Source organism: Triturus cristatus, chromosome 11 (assembly GCF_964204655.1).
Source record: "Triturus cristatus chromosome 11, aTriCri1.1, whole genome shotgun sequence".
Taxonomy (NCBI): domain Eukaryota; kingdom Metazoa; phylum Chordata; class Amphibia; order Caudata; family Salamandridae; genus Triturus; species Triturus cristatus.
This window is the reverse complement of record NC_140594.1, coordinates 625,501,888-625,523,885: the sequence shown is the minus strand read 5'-3', so window position 1 is coordinate 625,523,885 and position 21,998 is coordinate 625,501,888. Positions and strand designations below refer to the sequence as shown.

The window sequence follows — 21,998 nt, the reverse complement described above, 5'->3', positions numbered from 1 at the left end:
CAAAAAGGACATGTCACTACAGAGAATGATCTACGTTACCACTTTTTCCACAAGAAGAAATGCAATCAAAAAAGTAATAAACAAGCACTGGAGTTTGGTAGCAGACGGTATTGATCAACCTAATCCACCAATGCACTCTTTTAAGAAGGCTATGAGCGTCAAGGATCATGTGGTCCACTCTCTTCTAGAGACCGTCAAAAAACCAACTATTCAATCCCTCTGGAATCTTCAACCAGTGATTGGACACTTTAAATGTGGACATTGCAAGGCCTGTGATACCAACATTGCTACACAAACCTTTGTCTACAAGGAACATACAATCATTCTCAATTCATTTACAAACTGTAATTCGGTCAATGTGATCTATGGCATAATCTGTCCCTGCGGGTCACTTTACATAGGTCAAACGCAACAGAAGATTAAATCTAGGATTCTTCAGCACCATAGTAGGATTCGATGCACCGTAGTAGGGGCCCCATTAATGGAACACTGTGGTCTGAAGAACCATGACCCAGAAGATCTACAGTGGTTGGTACTTGAAAAGGTCAAGTTGGGGCCGAGAGGCGGTAATTGGTCTGCGATCTTGAACCTGAGGGAATCGAAATGGATGATACGTTTGGACCCAATAGCCAATGGGCTAAACGAACTCGACTGCAGTAATGCACAACTAGCATGTCTGTACATCTGAATTTGTCCCTGAATCCCTTCACATGCTCATATTTACATATCTATAAGGGTGGTAGATTCCTCAGGGGGCATTTGAGGGCTGTTCCTAACCATTGTAGTTTCTGATGAATTCAATGAACCTCCCCTTCCCCCTGCCTTTCAACATGTGCATCCATTGAAGTCTCTAGAGTTTGTTTTTTCTGATAAGAAAACGTTGGTATAAATGCTGTCTCTTAAGACCTGTCCTAACGTATTTCCAAAATATTTTTGTAATATCTGTATTGAGGTAATGTGAATTTGTTGTTCACCGAGCCATCATCAATGTTAATATAACCTCTCAGCGCTTAACTCAGCAACTTTGCGTAACTGAGGTTTCGAATTGGATTCTCTTTTATTGCATTTGTTTACCATGAGCACTCTTCAAGATGTTACATTGTGGAAAATTAATGTATTATGATTTACCTGACATTCATCTGTATATGTATTGTTTTGAGAGACTTCATAGCCTTTTGTTTCCATTCCTCTACTGATTTTAAGATTAGGGTTGTGAACACTTAAAGCGTTTACTCGCACCAAGCGCTAGTTACAAGTCTGTCTTCCCTTCCCCTTTCATACTTTAACACCGGCATTTAGCGGCGGCACGGTAACGGAGATCACGTGTTTCTCCGCGTCTCCCGTCAAATATCCCTGGATGGGAAGGTTTCGCGCTCCTTCACACTAACGGATGGACAGCACACAAAGAGGGTGAGTCCTGTCTCCCTTGGAGATACTCATTCACGGTTAGATTGTAATAAACCCCCGCACTTTACTACCATGGCATCTACCGATTATATCGCCGGCAACGTTGCATTACACTGATTTGCCTCGCGTTTAGCGCAGTGTCACGATCCCAAGTGCAGCGCTTGAGTTTCAGTGCTTCGTTTTGGCTCGAATTAAATGCTTTCAGAGCTCTGGCTATCGCCATCTGAGTCACAAAGGGTTTAGCCGGTTAGTGTTTATACAGCAGGGCATCCCCATTTCTTGTACGATTGGTCTGTTGGGAAGGGGCTGAAACTGAGATCAATAAATGTCTGGGTAATTAACCTTCACAATCCCCTCCATCATCATAAATTGTCCGGCGTTTTTCCCTCTCCAGTCATCAATTAATAGTTCCACCTGTTTGCTCCTATAGAGTTGGCTACTAGGTCCGTAGCACTGTTTTTATTCCTCCTCTTTTAACTCGTAGATTCATTTCTCTACGGTGATCAAGCGGATGTTGTGCCTCTTGTCTAGCGCCAGCCAACGTAATTTTATCCACGGCTGTGTACAGGCAGATTTTGAACTGCCTCTAGAAAATTAATAGGGGATCGGTTCCCCCTTTGGCAGAGTAAGTTTGATGCCAATCTCTTTAAATTTGGGACCTCAATTTCTTGAGAGGCCTTTACTAATAAGCACCTCATTTTTTTAGGTGGCCATCACTCTCTTCGTTGTACCGCTGGGAGGATCTGGACCCCCCTTTTCTTTGACGTCACACCGCGCCTTAGATACCTGCCAGCAAGGCAGAAACGGTAATTTTCTGAACTTAGATGTATTCTTGTTCTCTTAGATGTCATGACCCCAACTATAGATCTGACACATTATACTCTTTGTATTAACCCTTTAGGTGCCCTTCCTCCTTCCCACTTGTACCCCTGTCCTGAGGAAGACCCCAGTTTGTAAGGTCTCAACGAACACCTACACGAATCAAGGGGTCGAAACGTCGACACAACACAACTGCCAGTAATATCAACCATGCATGTTGCACTATGATTCTCATCCTACATGGCGACATCTATGTTTACTGTACCGCATTTTGAGATTAGATCTATGCTAAATATGTGGCATTGAATGAAACATGCCTATCAATTTGATTGTCAATAAGTGTATATACTGTTCCTTTCACTTATCCCTCAATTGTCACACTAATTCACTGACCCTTCCCTCCCCAACCCCCCCTTTTTTGGGCACATCTACTATGTCTTGTGGAATGTTTTTTACTTAAATTGTGAATTGAATACATGAAAATTGAAGTTCAGTGTGATTAAATAACACTTGAACTTTCTCTTCAGATTTTTTGTCCATTTATTCGTTGATGTTTGATTTATATTGTTCATGTTGTACTGGGACCATTTTGTTCTATACCCTCCCCCAGCTAGACCGCTTCCTACGGTCCCGCCGGGATCCGGGACTCGCACCAAGATGGCGCCCTGCCCTCCACTCAATCGGCACAGGAAGCCGTGGTGGACCGGGGCAGGCGAAGCACACCTCCCTGCTAAGGTACATGGGAAAAAGTGAGCAGTGCAAACAGTTTAAAAAGTTAAATGTCAGACGATCATATGCGAAGCATAAAAAAAGTACATAAAAACAGGGATATCAAGTGAGCAGAGGTGGTCATCACTGGTTCCCATTGCAGCCGTCAGGGAGGAATTAGAAGCCTGTGTGCCTGAGACTGATGCTTGCACATCTGTGGTAGAGCCGATCTCTGTTCCAACAGGAGCTGAAGCATCCCGTGAAGACTCTAGGAATGCCATCATCAACATGGGAATACTCTGTGGACAACTTTGCACATTGGCCCGTAAAGGCGCCAGTAGCATGTCTATGTCCGGCAGCGCAACCGATGAAAGTGTCAGACAAAGGTCCAACTCTCGTCCGAATCCGCAAAAGAGGCAGCAGAATACTGGCAGAATGCAGTCAAGCCAGGCCGGTCTGAAAGACCGGAATCAATGCTCACTCAGCTCTTGAAGCCAAAGAACACCAATCGCTCACAACAATGTCGCTCCAGCAGTTCTCTCAATGTCTCAAGTGAATTTGACATCCATTGCGAAGCAATAGGATTAAAATCAGGATGCCCGCCACTAAAAGCAGGACCAAAGGAAGCCCTTCAAAAACGCTTCCAAGTACGGAGTGTATGAATGATGGAATCACTACGAAAATGGTTTGAAAGGTGGTTAACAGACCTGATCCAATGCTCTTAAATAAGTGTACTATCCCCCACTTATCAGACATGATGAAGATACGATGGACCACTTCTCCAAAATGGAGTGGGAAGTTCGTACAGACCAGTGCCTGATCTCTGCCGAGGACCTTGCAATCTGGAGATCAAAGATCTCTTGGGCTGAAGTTAAGGTCACATTTTGCTGAAATAGCATGGCTTTCAGTCTGCTCAGAGAATCAAACCCTATGTTGGAAACATTCAGTGAAGGCCACAGTGGTGCCTCTCTAACTGTGCGAGCTGGGGGAAACAATACTTGCTTACAATAAATAACCCTGGAGTTGACGGTCACTAGAATAGCAATGCCGGGCGTCATACCACAGCAGCCTTAGTCATTCAGCATCAAGTAACTCATTGGAAAGTAACTCAAAAACTGGATGAATTACAGAAGCTGGGGAACCCTTTAGGTAGCAGGACATTTCACTATTGACGCATTACACGCCCTTGAAGCGACACTTCTTGGCACACTAAAGACCCACTCAAGGCCTTTTCACAGTTCGAATCACTCAAGAAAACTTCCTTGTCCTTATTCCTGCATCTATATGTATATTGCAACTGCCAGGTTTCTCTATGTACCTTTGCCCAATGCTTCATACCTGCCTACTGGGTAATATTTCAGGCAGTATTGGAATTGGAATGTCGTGATTGGCAGTAGGATACAGAAAATGGAGTAACCATTCCGTAGACGGTGATTTTGCAACAGTAAAAGGTAACTTCTCTAGTTTTTCAATGAGCAGCATGGTGTACTTCACATCTCTGCGTGCCATGGTCAATTGTCTTTTGATCAGATTGTAAGCAAAAAAAAGATGTGTCTTTAATGTATCGCCATGAAACATGCAATGATTGAAGCGTCCAGCTTAAAAGCATAATAGCGTGCAGCTGAGATTGCCCATGTTGTAGAATAGACAAATCGTGTTCCATTATGTCAATAGCGTAGGACACAATCTTGCCCAGTGAATAAATACCAGACGAGAATGTGGTCATGCCGTTGTCTACAACAGCTAAGGCCTTTTTGTAGGTTAATTCTATCTATTTCACAAAGTCTCTCAGCAGCTTCTTGTTGGGAGACTTTCCAGATTTCATTGTGTTTCCTACGTGGTTTCTTGGGAACTAACAAGAAATTCCTAAGATCCATGTTATCTGACAGAAGGGACAAGTGTTGTTTCACCTGTAAGAGTGTCGAAATATTTAGCCAATCTAGGCACAACTTCCCGACACTATAGGAAGTCACTACCCCTGGGTCGTCTGTGTGTACATAGCGTGTAAGCCTATGGATACTCAACCCTTTGGTGGTACCCTTGAATCTTGAGTTACACATATTCGTGTCTACAGGCCAAACCAACCAACCCTTCCAATCAGGAGATGATGAATTGAACTCATTTGCACCATGTATCCCTTCATTTGTTAGCGTGTTATTTGAGATACCCTCAATAGGTGTGGGTGAAGGGATGATCTGTGTTTTCAGGTCTTTACTTTTTGCAAATCCAAAACTTGTAGCCTGTTCCACTGTTCTGTTCAGGAAAATCATCTGCAATGGTATGAGGCAAGCTCTGAATAAAGCCTCAGTTCCCTGAACCTGCCACTATCTTGTCCCCAGATGGATTTTGTGTCTATGGTGTCTCTCCAGTACTCGAAAACTTGTATAGACAGTTGGGAGATAAATGGTGCTGAATATATCAGCTTTGTGTTTGTTAGCATAATTTTCTTCGCAGTCGCATTAGTCTGTGCAAGTTTGTAGTTAAACGATTGTGGGTCTGATGTATTGAATCCTGAAAAGTATGTATATTTTTGTGCGAATGTGGCAGAACTACCCTTTGGTGGTGTCGGGCAATGTTCCCATTGATGGTACACATTAACAGTGCATGGTACACTTGATCTATGCAAAAAATGATGACCATAATGCTGGTAACAAAATTGTAAGTCATCCAATTAAACAAGCATTGGTAAAGCTAATAAGTCTCCCTTTTGGGCTCTAGTGGCTTCACCAATGGTTTTCTACATGCTGTACATCCTCGATGCGGTGCAGCGTAGCTAAAGAATTAGATATAATAAAAAAAAAAAAAAAAGAATAGGGCACGGCTATCCATGTCATTTTGTTGACTCACACTCCACACATGCCTACGCCTACCAAATGACGTGGGCATCCTTGTTTCCTTTTTATTTACTAATCCGAGTTATATTGCTAGGTGCAAAGGAAAAAAAATGCACAATTGTTTTTTTTAAAGCAGATGGGGAAGTAACAGAAGGCAGGGGCATGGGTGGGAGCAATATAGGTGTCGAGGTGGGGGAATTGTAGCAGCAGGAGGGTACGGGTATGTGGAAGCAGCAAGGGGGAAGTGGGTGGGGGACGTAAAAAGCAAACTGACGGAAGCAAGCATTGTAGAGCACAGGGGGGGGGGGGAAGTAAAACAAATGTGCAAGAGATCATTGTGGAGCTATGGAAGGAGGGCAAACAAGGGTGAGTGTTTCAAAGAGGGGTGAAGGAGAAGCACACGGGTGGCAGAGAGCAACATGGAGCGTAGAGGGGGAAGACAACACACTAGGGAGACAGCTCTAAAACCCATGCACTCTTGTGGAGTGTTTTAAACAGAAGAAAATAGTAGTTCCCTAAAAGTGAGCAGTCGAATTGGCAATGACCCAGGGACAGATGGACAAGGTAAGCCATTGAATAAGAAGCAGGCAAACAAGGGGGGCAGTAAAGCCCACCAATTGTAAGCAATGGATGGGCTGCAAACCCCTCTGTGTTCTTGGTACATCCACAATATGTATTTTGCAACCAGATAGCATGGTCTGTCTGGTAGGCTTGATCAAAAACAGCAGCCCTTTAGCAAGTGTAAATGTTGGCTGGCCAGAGCGGCCACCTATGTGTACAAGTGGGTGGCAGGAGCAGAGCTTTGTGTGTCAGCAGTCATGCCAGTGTCCAACACTGGCAGTAATTAAAAACTTACTTTACAATGGGCCCTTACCTGGCCCACCATTCAGGTCTTCAACTTTTCAGGTGAAAACAATTGGTTTTCAGAAAATGAGTATAAAAACCCTTGAAGAGGTAATCCTTACCAAGAGTACTTATGCTTGAGCGCTCCGGAATAAATCCGGAGCGGGGGCCCCTCTGTGTATATTGCAGGGGGGCTCCTTGAACTTTCGTTATGCCACTGCCTCCCACATGTGTACTAACACCCCTCCGCGCCATCACACCATAAAAAGGCAATGACACCACCCGCACCATTGATCCTCTCGACACGTAGTGCGATAGCTCCCCAACGTCCCCCTCAGTTTCACCCCTATAGTTGACGGTTCGCAGCAGAAGCTACGACTCCGATGACAGTTAGATGGGAACACATTCAGACAAGACTAGACACGAAAACACTGGGAAAGAATACCTAAGAGCGGAATATCCATGCATGCCCACCGGAGGCAAGCTCATCCAGAATGTGAGACACTGCCGCTGAAAAGCACAAACCAGCAGGAGGGCTCCTCCCCACAAATCTTTTTCTAACGTCTAATTCTTAGAATGGTTGTGAATCAGTAAAAATGTGTATGCTTATACTTACAATCACTCCGCTCCCAACGGTAGTTATATGTCAATGCATTATAATGATGTAAAGATATCAATATGTAACACGTAATGTAAAATCCCAATATACAAATTTTAAACAAAAAAAAAAGAGGTAATCCTTACCAGTGATGCAATCCCTGTTTACATTTCAAATGTTTCACTTCATCTTGAATTCCCTAAAATGTTTTGCTTTTTCCAGATGTTTTGTTTCCCATCTAAAATTTCTCTTAGTCACCGCTAGGTGCTTAGGTGGGTTAATTTGTGAACGAGTGTTGCCAATGAGATACAATTGGGAACCTTGAGGTGAAGGCTGAAAGTAGTGTGAGCTTCTCAGTGCCTGTAAATGGGTCATAAGGTCTTTAGAACATACACATCCAATACTTAGCCTCTCTGAAAAGCAAAGAGCACGATGGGCACATATGTGGTAACTGTAATCAGCAGTACTTGCCCGGGATCTGGACCTGTATTTACTCTTCCTGGAATTGGTGTTATGATGCGTGGGACACAGAGGTGAAGTAGTGGTTTCCGAGGCTGTGCATTTGGGGCTGGCTGTTGCTTGCAGGGAGCTTTAGCTGCTTTATAAGTGGACGGCTGAAGCATCAGTCTTCAAATTCGAAAGCAGCTCAGCCATAGACACTGTGAGCTCCGAGGCACCAAGGTGGAAAACTGCCAGTCAGGTGTAAGTGAATTCTGAAGGAGTCTGGCTGCCACTCTTGCAGCAAAATATAATTATAATTAACACATATCATAGACAAGGAAATGAGGAAACAACTTATATTATGTTTTGAAACAAACATTTGCATTACAATAGGTTTCGCATTTACGAGTTTGAGCCATAGTTGGCAGGGTATGCTCAGATGTGAGTCCCTTGCTCACTTTGCCACTGGATTCAAGCAAGCCTGGCTGAAGACGGCTGAAATGCCAGAAACCGGTCCTAAGAAGCTTGTTTCCGGTCCAGGGAAGGCATGGCTTGACAGTTCGGGCTGGACTGTTCCCATGAGGCACAGGGTCAGACTGATTTGCATATGGCCATGTCTGAACTGGGGTGGCAGAGTGGGCTAAAGAACGGTGATGGATCAAACCCAGATCTGTTGACTGGGTGTGAGTGTTTGATTGGTTCTGATGCTCCGTCCATCACCACCCCCTTTTGTACCGAGTTTGAGCTATTTGCATTGTAAATGATAATATCTTTTATTTTTGTGTTTTTAAAACAGATCTATTAAAGGCATTGTCATTTACAATGCCAATAGTTTAAACTCTTGCAAATGCAAGACCTATTGCATTTCAAATGTGTTTGTGCTATAAAAAAAAAATTGAAAGCGTTAGGAGAGAGCGTGTCCTGCCTGAAAGCTATTCGATAAAATAGTGTTCGGAGGCTGTAATTAAAGCCTACTGAGTAACAACACAAGTAACAGGGGGTGTCGCCATGGGAGGTTACAAAATTAGACAAGGCAGTAGTAAGGAGGGACTACTAAGCCTATTGACCAATAAACAGTCGCATTTTACAGTGGAAAATGACACAAGCCAATGAAAAATATTGGCAGAGAGTGGGCGGAGCTTCAAGTCCTTACCTAAAAACAGTGTGCCGCGCAGGCGCTGCCCAGGCTCGACCTGAAAAAGATATGCTAACATCCTTTTGTGCCCAAGAGTCTGTCCATTTGAGTCTCAGTTAATTTCTTGAAGATGTTAGACCCATAACGTGGCATTTACTAATGTAAGGGCCCATCCTTTATACAAAGCTTAGCAGGGTTGTGGCTAGCAATGGTGTGGCAGATGCAGTGGCACCAGGGCCCAAGGCTAATAAGGCTCCCAAAGAACCTAAATTGTAATAACCATATTTTACTACCAATCCAATAGCAGGGGGGGGCGTTCCTTGCTTGCACCAGGCCCCATAACAGATTTGCTACACCAATAGCTATAAAGGTTTTATATCACAGGCACAGTCTGATCAGGCCAAACAGCAGAACACATTAGCGGCGTGCTATCTGCGCAACAGTGCACCACACTGGCCTGCCTCTTCTTTGACTGCTGCGTACGGGGCCAGGCAGAGGACAACACGACAGTCTGCGCCAGAGACGTTTAAAGGCATGGGCAAAGGGGGCCTTGGCCATGTCCCCAGTCTTTCAGGGCGGCCCCTGACAGAGCCAGCTCTGTTGCAGGGTTTTGCCCTGATGACCTTGAATAGTTCTTAAACAGACTGTTATAAACATCATTTTCATTAAATGTATTTTTAATGTGGGTAATGTGTGAGAGTCTATTACAGAGAATGTGCAGAGAAATGCTGTGTTTATTTTTCACTCAACATCCATAAAAAAGTTATTTTAGATCAAAACAGGACCTGTTCTTGTATACACATTCAGAATTTGGACAAGTGTGCCTGTGCACTGTTAGTAACCTGGCCAAAGATGTCGTGAAAGAGCTGAAACTGGTTCAGAAAATCAACGCTGTTCGGAACAGGGACCCCCAAAATACGTTTGGCCAAGGCCCAAGGGCCCCTACAATTCTGAAGATGTCCCTGGTGTGCGGTGCCTTGAAGCCACGTGCGCAGGCACGCGGAGTTTCAACTCTGAATAAATAGTGCAGTGCACTAGTGGGGACCCCGCCCACGCATGCGCCGAGTTATTCATTATTCCAGTGCAGTAATCTTGTGTTTTCACGAGGCAAGTAGTTTTTTTCTTCTACACCTCGAGAGTCTTAGACGGCGCATACTGTAAACGGGTCTGCCCCTGGGTGAGTTCGTTCCTGGTGTGGATGGGTGTTTTTTTATACACCATTTACGAATACGAATCCCCGCTCTTGAGAGTTGGTGCACTTTGACACTGTGGCAGACTCTGAAGAACTGCAACAAGAACCCCCCCCCCCCAGAACTACCTTTAACACCAACCTCTACTTACGCAATATTATTTGACAACTATATTGTAGGAGGAACATTTTAGGTTGTCTTTTCCAATAACATACATGTAGTAGGGCGAATCCCCCAAAGAACCCTGAAACCGTTAGACTCGTTGGCTGCGCGCGCTCAGAGAAACGTGGGGCTGGCCCGTGAATGTCACCAGGACTGCTTATGGTTCCCAGTCCAGCCCTGCTGGACTCCATCTCCCCCTTACCTGTCTCTCCCCTCTCCCTCGCGGTCCCAGACCCCTTCCTCTGCCCCCCTCGCCCCTTCCTCTGTCACTGCTCCGGTCCTGTACTGTGGAGCTGCTTCTGAGGCACCTGTCGTACTCTGCGGTATCAGGTGCTGTCCATGCACTGGCCCCGCCCCCATCTTCCTTTCAAGCCCCGCCCTCTTTTCTTGCCGGATGCAGCAGTGCTCCTGCCATGCACCGCCCCTCCCGCTGATGGGAGTTTCTGCAGAGGAGGGCTCCCTCTCTCCTGGCTGCCTTGTCCCGTGCTCCCGCCTCCTTCATGAAGGGGACATAGAAAGCGTCTGCTCTATCCTCCAAATAAATCACCCCTTGCCCTCTCTTCTTATGGTCTCTCCTCATTCCTTCTCCTAACTTCTCTTCTCCCATCCTTTGGTCTCTCACCTTTCCCCTCCAGCTTGCCTTTCCCTCTTGTATGCAATCCTCTTCTGTATATTACCCTCCCCTCTTCCCCCTCCATTCCTCAAATTGTACCCTGCTCTCGTTCTGGTGTACAGCTCATGATGAAATGCTTGCCCTTGTCATTAATTACTGAACCGTGAACCGGCCTCTCGGCCCTACCTGGCGCATTATACATACACATTCACTCTCTTAGCCTAGCTCCTCTCATGCGGTCAGCGCTTTGTGTGGTGCCTGGAGGGCGCCTCGCCTCCCCTGCGACAGAAAAACAGGCAGAGTATGTCGTGCACTTCCTTTCTGCCCTCCCTTCGAGCCCCCCCTCCCACCTATGGCCTCTTTCCTCCTTTTTGTGAATGGAAAGCCACACACTACCCCCCCCCCCCACACACACTCTCCATCCTCCTCTCCGCTCTTTTCCCCGTTCTCTCCTCCTCGCCAATTCTTGACATGAGTGAACATGAAAAAGGTCTCTCCCGTACGCTCTACGTGTCCCCCCTCCGCCCCATCCTCCTCCCCCTCTACACATCCAGGCGTCCCTCCTGTTTGTTCCTCACTACCCATGGCTCCTCTTCCACCCTCTCCACTCTACACCTTTCCACCCATCCAACCTCCTCTACACCTTTCCACCCATTTAACCTCCTCTTCACCATCTAAATTCCTCTACACCTCTCCACCCATCCAACCTCCTCCCTACCCATCCAACCTCCACTCCACCTATCCAACCTCATCTCCACCCTCCACCCATCCAACCTCCTCTCCACCTATCCACCCTACAGCCATTCAACCTCTCTCCACCCATCCAATCTCCACCCAATCAACCTCTTCTCTACTCTCCACCCTTCCAACCGCCTCTCCACCCATCCTACCTCCTCTCCACCCTCCACCCATCCAACCTCCTCTCCACTCTACACCTATCCAACCTTCTCCCCACCCATCCAACCTCCTCTCCACCCATCCAACCTCCTCTCCACCCATCCAACCTCCTCTCCACTTTACACCTCACCACCCATCCATCCAATCCCCTCTCCACTATACACCTCTCCACCCATCCAACCTCCACCCATCCAACCTCCTCACCACCCTCTACCCTCCTTGCCCCTGTTTTCTGTTCCCTTCCTCTCCTCCCCATGCTTGCCGCTTGTTCTCATCATTTACTCTCTTGTCACTCCGTCTTTATTTTCTCTTTATTCTGTTCACCTTTTTTCCACCATCTTTTCTCTTCCTTTATTTTGTCTTCTTCGTTCTCTTCTCCTCGTCCTTGTTTTCGTATATCACCTCTTCTCCTTCCATCTCTCTTCCTCTTCTCCCTTTATTCCTTCCCTACTCTTATCCTTTTCTGCTCCCTTTTCCTGTCTTGCCATATCTTCCCCTCGTCTCTAGTCCGTGTCTCCTTCCTCTTCCTCCTCTCCCTCCTAATGACCACCCTGCTCTTCTTCGCACTCCCCTCCTCTTATAGTCTGTCCACCTTCCCACCTCTGTTCACCCCTTTCCCCTTAATACGTCTTCTCTGCGTTCGAGCCCCTTCTGTCCGTTTTGTTCTTCTTCCTTTTCTCTCCCTCGCCTCCCTGCTCGCACTTCCACCTCTCCTCCCTCGCTCTTCCTTCCCCAACCCTCCCACCCTCCATCCAACGAGTTTCGTCCTGCACACCTTTCGCTCTCTGTGTCAGACATTCACGAAGAAACGTGATGCCCCATCTACCCCTCCCCGACGTTTCACCAATTCCCCACAGTTCTCCGTGAAAGCATCCAGAATTTTGACTGTGGGGAGGGGGGTCGCTGGGGGCTGTGGTGGTGGAGGCGGTTGTGAGGGGAGCGAGGGAGGGGGCAGCGCAGGAGATGCACGGAGAGAGACTGGAAAATCTGCCAGCCTCAGCAGCATTGCAGGGGTGAAGGCACCGGCACCAGCTCCTGGGGGGAGAGAGCTCCTGCGCAGTGCGCGGACGGTGGGGGAGAGGCAGCATCGGTAACGACCACACGCCCCCTGAACCGGTGTCTTCGGTCGGTGCAACCCCCCGACCCGCTCCGCGCAGCCGAGAGTCAACGTCCATCGGTGTCTCCCCAGGAACGTGAGCCCTGCTCGCGTGCATCGGCGTCAGAGCGCGGGGCTCGTCCGTCTGTGTCCCGGGGAGAGCCTGTGTTACCCGTCAGCGGGGAAGCACGGTGAGACGTCCCAGCAGCGACAGCGTCCGGCCGAACCGCATAACCGGGGCGCCGCGCTGCCCTTGCAACTGGGACACCGCGAGAGACTGCGCCTGCATCGTCCCGTCGCTAAAGGACCGCAAGGTACCGCGGAGGGCGGCCATCCGGCGCAGGGGCAGCACGCGCCACCACCGACGTCCAGGCTGCACGGCGCCCAGACGTCACCCCAACATTGATGACATACTGCCATTCGAGCAGCGAAGACACCCAAGACCCCCCAACATCGAAAACGTTATTGATGTCTAGGAATAAAGCCCGACCTCGAGAGCATCAAGACACCCGAAACGTCCCAAGGGCCTCGCAACGTCAGGACCATCAATAGCGTCAAGAGTCGACGCCTCCCCAACATCAAAGGCATCAATAAAGTCCAGACCACCCCCGCCCCCGAAGGATCAAGAGCATCGAAAGCACAGAAGCATCTCCCCAAGGCTGAGAACATCACTACCGTATCTCACACCTGGTGCCCTCAACATCAGGAGCATTCAGAAGATCCAGGCGGTCCCCACACAACAAAGCCACAGTGCTGTCCAAGCCTTCTCAAACTGTTAGTCTGCTGTTACCATCAAGGTGTTCCCCCATAAGGACAACACTGGTATCGTCCATCGGTGTCCACCACCGCCTACCTGGGTGAGGGTATCTCGGGGTAAGCACTTAACTAGAGCACTGTTATAGTCAACTGATGCCACCTTAGCGAGAGCACCATCCTTGTCCAGCTGGCCTCCACGTAAAAAACAGGGTAACACCCAGGCACCGTCCATAGCAAAAGCAGGCAGCATTACAAGTGCACCTGTATGGATCAGGCATTAATGCAGAGTAAGAGAGTCAATACTGTCCGTCGGAGTCTCCCAAGTCCTGTGACATCAAGGCGTCCCCTCGAAAGGAAAGCAGCAATATCTTCCATTGGCATCAACCTACAGCGCTCTTCCGTATCCCTCTGCACAATGGGAGCATCAATATTGTTCGCAGGCATGAAACCATACTGAGAGCACGATTAATGCCTCAACCTGCACTACAAGAGCACTAGCAACGAGCCATATCGAAAGAACTGATTTATCGCTCTAGATAATAAGGACCAAAACCAAGCAGGTATCCCAGCAAATCATTCATTGGTGTTCCGCTCAAGACACAGTAAGACCAGTGAAACTGACCATTCGTCCTTGGGACACAAGACCAGCCATGATGGCCATTCTTATCCCTGCAGAACATGCACCCATAGCGTCTTACTGGGGTTCAGCCACTACTGTCCCAAAAGGATGGTGAAGGATGCGCCACACACCCTTCTTCTCCGATCACGCGTATAAGAGCCAGATCAATAAAGAATTTGGAATACATTAACTGCACCCTGTATCGCATCATCGAGTATCTTCTCATTCCTGGCCAGGGCCTTCAGGTGGAGCCAGGCACGTCATTAATCTCACTGGCATTCGCCACTTATCTGGCAGAACAACCCCTCCGGACAAGTGGAAGGAGCTGGCGGGAAAAGGAAGGCGTAGGTGCCCGTGGGCAACCACTAGTACACCTGGAGACCTTCAAAGAACTTGGTTCAACGACTGGAGGAAAGAAGAGCTTCAGGATAGGGGAGGGGACAGAGGGTGGGGTGGACACACCACATCCCCAATAACCCACCATGGCTCAGGCGGCAAAGCAGCTTAAAAAAATCAAAGACATCGAGGCTGCTGCTCTGCAGGAGCAAAAGGAGAAAGAAGAGTCCAAGCGCAAGAACAGGAACCGCTCAAGAGACCGCAAGAAAAAGGTGAGAGGGATTGTTGGAAACAGATGGGCTGTGGGCTGAGGTTCCAAGAGAAGGATGCATGACGTATTTTCTCCTGCAGGCAGTAGCCCACTGCGTTGGGATCTCAGTCCTTGTGTGTTTTGGGGGTCATCAGAGGCAGGGTTTCAGTTCTATCCCTCGACTTACTTAAGAGTCCGACTTAAAAAATATTCAGGTTCCCAATTCCATTGTTTCAGGGTTACAGTTTCATTGCATTGGGGTCCCTCATTATAGAAATCCACCTCAAACTATGACGCGGTCTCAATTCTACGGTGTACGGGATGCCACATTTCCAGCCCATGGACGTCTTTCTTGGTTCGCAGTGGATTCTAGTCCTGGATTATTGATAATCACTTTTCCTTGTGTATTTGGTCGCCACTGCCCCAGTGTGCTTGGGGAATATAATAAAAACATTTTTGCCTTTCATGACTGATTATTCACCACCCTGAATTTTTTTCATAATACAATCCACAGATATACTAGAGTTGCCTTTAAAACAAAATTGTGTTGCCTCTCGCCCCATTCTAATACCACTCTATCAGAACAGCAGAAATAGAAACTTTTGGTAGTCACTGTGTCAATAGCACCATCTCAGGGTGTTTTGAGGAACACTTCCCAGTATGCTGGGTGATATAGCCTACATACATTTGGGTATAGTAGTGTGTGAATGGTACCAACCAAGCCTGGATGGTGGTCACTACTCAAGTATCCTGGCGGGTATAGCCGCTCTGTGTTGGGTTACAGCCACGTGGCCCGATTCACAAAGGTAAATATACAAAGTATATTTACTCACGTGTATTTATTATTACACCTAGGAGTACCTCTTCACTTTTTTGCTAATCACCATTTCTGGGTGTTGAGTTACACCGAAGTCTAGATCAAAGTGTCATCAAATCAGGGGGTGGAGCCTTTCACAACAGAGTTCATGAGTGTAAAATTACTACTAGAAACTTTGCCCACATAGGTGGAGATATGCACCATGTTAGAGCCTTCCCTACGGTAAAGTATAGTGAAAATTATAAAGTTTATTACTTTTCAGAAAATTTTAAAAATATGTTAAGGCATGATATAAATGAAAATTAATTTTAAATATGTATTATTAAGCTATACCAAATAACATACAATTTACAGAACATTTTCACCAAATGAAATATGTATTAAATAATTAGTTAACTTGAATAAAATTAATTTATATAGTTCTGAATAATATTTGAAAAAATCCACACCCTCATTAACATTTTTATCTTTATTTAATATGCAGTACATTTTGTTGTGATGTAACGTCCTGTAATTTTTTTTTAAGTTAAAAAGTTTCATTTATTTTTTAATTACATTTATTACGATTTAAAATAATACGCATACACGCAATATATATTCATAAGATATATTATATATATATATATATATTTTTAAACAAAAATTAATTTAACATTAGTTCCTATAGGGTGTTACTTTATTTCCCTGCTTCCATTATTTTATAAAGGAGCGTGTTGCAGTATGTGTGAGTGGATTTGTGGGGGTCTTCACTTACTCTTGTACTGGAGTACATGTGAATTTGCTTTGATACTTTTATGGCTGTAGTAACTGAAGTGTAGTTTGTGAATAGTGATTTTCTTACTCGTTTGTGGGTAAGTGGTTGTACGGGGGCTAGTGAGAGGCTGGATGTCCCCCTTGTGAATCTTCACGTTCGATAACACACGATTTTATCAACGCTTTAAAATTACAATGCATCCCTGTTGTCTGCAGTGAACCCACTCATCACGAGATTCAACTGGGTTCTACATCATTTCACATTCTTATGCTTGCAGGGCTGATCAGTCCGCCCAAAAAATACCTATTTCTCTACATTGTTTACGAGACATGAGTAGTAGCCCCAACTTGAAAGCTCATCATATATTTTGGGACCTGCCTTAAACATTCGACAGCACATTGTGCCTCCTATAGCGGACCACATTTTCAGACATACCGATCTAAGCAGCTTGTGTCCCACTTGGCTACATCTTTGGCCCCCTTTGATTTCGAAAATACTTTAATGGAGGTGGCTCTCCTGAGGAAGGCAGTTCTATGCCGAAACGTGCGTTGAGACATCTTGGAAACCACCCTTCAATTATTGAAATCCATGAGATTATACTGTTCTAATCATTTATTTTATGTGCATCTTTGATCAGACATCCAATCATTTCAGGATGCTGACAATGTATTACACATATACAAAGAATTTCTTAGTATGAATGCACGGATGAATGAATGTAGTCAGTTGGTTAGCTCCTGCTCTGTGATCTTAATGAATATATATCGGAATAAATAATTTTGTATTTTTTCTATCCCTAGTGTCACTACTTTTATTTAATTAATTTTTTTCAGATCTTTTATGAAGTAGCCCTAGGAACTTTACAGCATGTACTAGCATGTCTCTCCTTAAATTTCCTTAAACACCTCCCATTTAGACAAAAGTATTCTCTATTTTCCAGCCACTGCCCATTGTCTCTCACACATTTACCACTAAAACGTGCACCTACATATGCGGATCTCTCTTCCACCTTGACAGAGATCTCTGCACAGAAGGAAGTAGAGGCGGAGGTCTCTGGCCCTAGGTTTGTGAATAGCATTTGCAGTATATGAGTAGTACTATGGTGGTACTACTTTACATATTACAACATGCATTTTTGAGTTATGTCCACAGTGTGTCAATGGGACAGTGTGTTTGGGGCCAATGCCTCAGTGGCCTATGGGGTATAACCTGTCTGGGTTGGGGTTGAAGTCAAAATTTGCTAATGGTACAATTCCCAATGTGTTTGAGAGCTGCTGCCACAATGTGCTACAATGTATTAGAGTTACCTTCATAGTGAGTAAAGGGCATAGTCCTAGGATTTTCAGGTGACAAACCCAGCTATTGGAGTTAGAATCACAGATCAATGGGGTACACAGCCCACCTTTATGAACATCACAGTCGTCCTGCTTTGGAGTCAATGTGTCCCTATGTGAGCTTATGCTTCCCTATGTAGAGGTTCCACCCCCAGTGTTGGGGTTTCCACCCAAGGTACGTTGAGGCCCAGATCCAGTGTCTTGTGCTAGGTGCTCTGCGGACCTTCTAATCCAGGTGCCATGGTTTGTAAGGGATGCCTCTCAGTATCAAAGATGGAGCTGCCTTGCTGGCCTAAGCTACTAGTTATGAGGACTCACTAGTGAGACAGAATCCCATAGCTTGCTTTATGCCCTAATGATAGCTGTGCTCGAGCAGCCAAGACGTACTCAAAGGTAGCTTTCTGAAGGTTAGTACCAAAAACAATGTAAAATCAAGTAACACAATCAATTGCTTTTTAAAGAAATACATCTTTTACACTTAGGATATGACTTGGAGGAGAGCAGTAATTGGCAATTCACAAGTCACCTGCTACTTGAGGGACTCTATTTAGAGGGCAGCAGATGTCCTGATGGCAGAGCTTTCAGTGGTAGGACAGTCAGCGACCACGCTAGAACAAATGATGTCGAACGATCCCAGCTTTCCTGCGACCAGTCCACCGACCTATCAAAAGGTGCTTGCACCATGGCAGACTGCCATGGAAAGTGTGACGCGTGGTGCTTTTTCAGGGAAATATATGACCTGTCTTCCCATATGGTGAGAAACAACACACAGCAGGTTTAGGGGACGTCCCGTGGGGACTAACTATGTACACTAGTTTGAGTTTCATTCCCAGGGACCAAGTATCGTGACAGAATTTCCACCAAGGGCATGGTGAAATTGCCACTATGACATCTCCCTTAGCAGATATGGCCACTTTGATGGAAAAACGAATGCTGCCTTGACACATTCTAGGGTGGTGGTGGCCCAGCAAAGTAGTAGACATGAAATCCATAATTTAGGCGCTACATCAGGTCCCTATAGCAACAGAGCAGTTGAAATAGTCAATACTGATAAATACTACAAGACTCTAACAGTTATGGTTCCCGAGGTATGATCAAGAAACAGATTTTACATATGATTACATCATAACCAAGATGGCGGCGACTGACCATAAAGTGAATGGGGCTCTGTGCAACCCTGGGGCAGGTTTTGCAATACCTTGGAGTGACACCTGTACAAAAGTCGGGATGCCCTCAGGCTCCGGGTCTTTGGCTAAACCACTACTACTGTGTAGTGTCTGGCACACAGTCAGTGGGTTAGTTTTAATATGGAGGGAGACAAAGGAGCAGGGGGTGAGATACAGTCTGCACAACACTGGCTTTACTACAGTTCTTGCGAATCTGCAGGGATTTTTACTGCAGCAGGAGGAAGGATTCTGCTAGATTTACTGGGGGTGCACGTTAAAAGGCTGTACCCCCAAAATACGACAGATTGACACCGATCAAGCCGTTTCCCTACAAGCAGGGTTAAATATGTATCGATGTATCACTCTAGAGCAGAACAGGAGGTTGTTTGTATGCACTGACACCGGCCAGAGCCTGGAGCTCGGCTCGGAAGCACGTACAGCTGCCATTAGGAGGGTGTCTGTCATCAGAGACCAGCAGGCTAAAGCAAACGGGGCACGTCCATGGATAAGGTGAAAAACACATAGGGTGGGTCAGCTGCAACACATGGCGTCAGACGTGTGACCTTGCACAGAGTCAGTTTGTTGAGGTCATCATTCTCCGACCTGGAGGTCAAATGAAACATCCAACATGGGATGCAATGCACGCGTGTGAAGCCATCAGTCGAGGCCCCTCCCGGTGAGGGGGGCCCCTCTCGCAGTTTGCGAAGTCACAGTTCCAGTGTGCCGCGAGCATCAGTTCCAGTGTGCCGCGAGCATCAGTTCCAGTGTGCTGTGATCAATAAGCCAGTGTGTAGGAGATTCTGTTTCATGCGGGGGTCACGTCCTCAGTGTGACTTCAGTGTCTCAGTGTGTTGGGAATACCCGTCTCAGCTCGGTGGGAATCAGAGTCCGGTTGTATCAGCCTACAGTCCGGAGGAGTGAGGGAAATGCCACGGTTTGTAGGACTTCACATCACATTGTGCTGGGGCTCCCACTCACAGCCTGTAAAGCTTACAGCACCCGGAATGTTGGGGTTCACAGTCCGAGTGTGTTTTTGGGCACCGTTCCAATGTGTTTGGGTCCCACTGTTTTGGAGGTCTCACGTCTCAGTCCCTTAAATTGTGTGTGTATGTGTGTGTGTGTGGGGGGAGGGGGGCAGGGGGCAAATGCTAGGTCCCAATGTGCTACAGGCCACAGCCCTGTGTGTTTTTAGACATAGTGTGTTGGAATCACAAGTGCCACATGTCGAGCTAAAACTACCAGTGTGCAAAGAGTTTGAGTTTGTGTTTTGCGTTACCACTGTGTGGGCAGTGAATCAAGCGGTATGCTGTTCCTAGAAGTGGGAGAGAGGAAGAAAGAGGAGTAGCTCCAAGTTGGAGAGAGGAAGAAAGAGGAGTAGCTCCTGTAAGGAGTAAGGGCCCTCACACACCCCAAGGGGGGTCATGCTTCATCATAGGGCAGCTCCTCGTTGGGCTGGCGCTGCAATGCCCAACGGGCCCCCGCAGGAGGGGTCTTTGCCGGAGATCTTTCTAGACCGTAGTCTAGGCCGCAGATGAAGTGGGTGTGTGTGGGGCGTGTGGTGTATTACAGTGGTGAGTAGAGTGTGATGAGTGTGTGGATTAAAAATAACTACGCAAGCCCGCTGAACTAACTCTAATTAGTGGGCTCCATGTCATGATTAAAAATAGGTAATACTTGAGGCTAGAGACGCTAATAGTCTCGTCAAGTATTTAAGTGTAGGTGGTGTAGGCATTGCAGGTTTTTGAGACTAAAGTCTCATTCTGCTGAAGCAAGTGGTTTTCAGCTGCCGGCGCAAGTGTGCTTGAGTTATAGTTATGGTGCAATTGGAGGTTTCAGTCTAAGTGAATTGAGGGAAGGAGGGGCCCAGACTGCTGGGTATCACAGTCCCAGCGTATTATCAGTTATAATCAGGACCACTTAAATTATGCTATTCTGCGGATTCATTCTCTTATGGATGATTATGGATTTAACGCACTTGTCAAATAATCTATCATTTTCTGCATAATTTTCAGATTTCAACAATAAAGAGTTTCTAGTTCAAACAGATTAAAAAGTTGCTAAAACAAAGCACCACACGTGGTGCAGTGCAATGACTGACCCCTTGCAATGGTTAATTTGTCACCTTTTAGTTGCCTATTGTTTTAGTCGGTGTTTAACTGATGCTGAAGATGTGAAATATTGGCCTAGACAATTATGCTGTGTTCTAATGGTGAAATGATCCGGTCACAGAATGTACCACATGATGCTCCATGATCTGCCTTTTCTTGACACATAATCTAGTCAACCCTCCTGCATACCTTGATCCTAATTGCAGCACATTTCTAGTGGATATGGTTATAGTATATTGGAATGTAAGTCACAATGTGCAGAGCTAACGCTCTCAGTGTTGGGGACCTGGTCAGTGTGCTGAGGGTCACAGTTCAAGTGTGTTAAGTTGAGGTAATAGGATGATGAGGCAAAAGTGCTAGTGTATTCAGTCAAGTGTTAGGATATTACGCTGCCAGTCCTAGTGGGATGGGAATCAGTTTGTAGGGACACCGTCCCAGTTGTACTAGATAGCCTGCATTGCTTGCCTTCTCTAAGCTACAGGCTCAGGAATGTCCACTGAACGCCTTATGTCTTACCCTTGAACAAGCTGAATGTTTTGGTTTTCGAAAGAAGGTACATAAGGACTCTATCCTGGCTTCTTTATTCATTAGGATTAAACATGGTCGGATCAGTACCACTCAGAAATAAACATGGATTGAAGGGCTGAATCATTATTTACTTATTCACTCTATGACTACAACACGTACGGTCGAACACACTCTAGAAACAAGTTGACCAGTGTCAGTGGGACCTTTTGGGACACTCGTGGCTGGTTGACTCCATAGAGAAGTCAATCTTCAGGGTTTTGTTGCAAGACAACCTGGACTGCAAGATCCTGTCTCTGTCATGTACACATCTGGAACCAGGGATGAGGAAAGGTCCAGGGATGTATCTTCTAATGGGGTCTGATGTTTTCTGTGGTGTGCAACGAAAGCTGTTGTTGCACGGGCACCGATTGAAGGACATGGAAAGATATGAGTAGATGAAGTACAGAATACCATAGTTAATTTTGATTCTCATCAGTAAAGGCGTATCAAAATGTGGGCATCAGTTTCTCTTTTCACAAGCCCAAGAATAAGTTGGCCAGTAGAAATGTTACCATGCGTGAGGTGGCCAACCTGGTAATCGGTAATCC

The 21,998-nt window shown here is 46.2% G+C and overlaps 1 protein-coding gene across 3 annotated transcripts in view; it reads left to right on the top strand.

The window, feature by feature from the left end:
* The first annotated feature begins 14,561 nt into the window (after window positions 1-14,561).
* The window catches only part of ANK1 (ankyrin 1), an 826,509-nt gene continuing 819,072 nt past the window's right edge, over window positions 14,562-21,998 (top strand). The window contains exon 1 of one of the 3 annotated variants that reach the window (XM_085634053.1): window positions 14,562-14,726. In XM_085634053.1, the coding sequence (XP_085490179.1) occupies window positions 14,601-14,726 (126 nt within the window). In that variant the 5' untranslated portion in view covers window positions 14,562-14,600. The remainder of the gene's footprint in view (window positions 14,727-21,998) is intronic. The other 2 variants (XM_085634051.1, XM_085634052.1) reach the window with 2 other exon arrangements.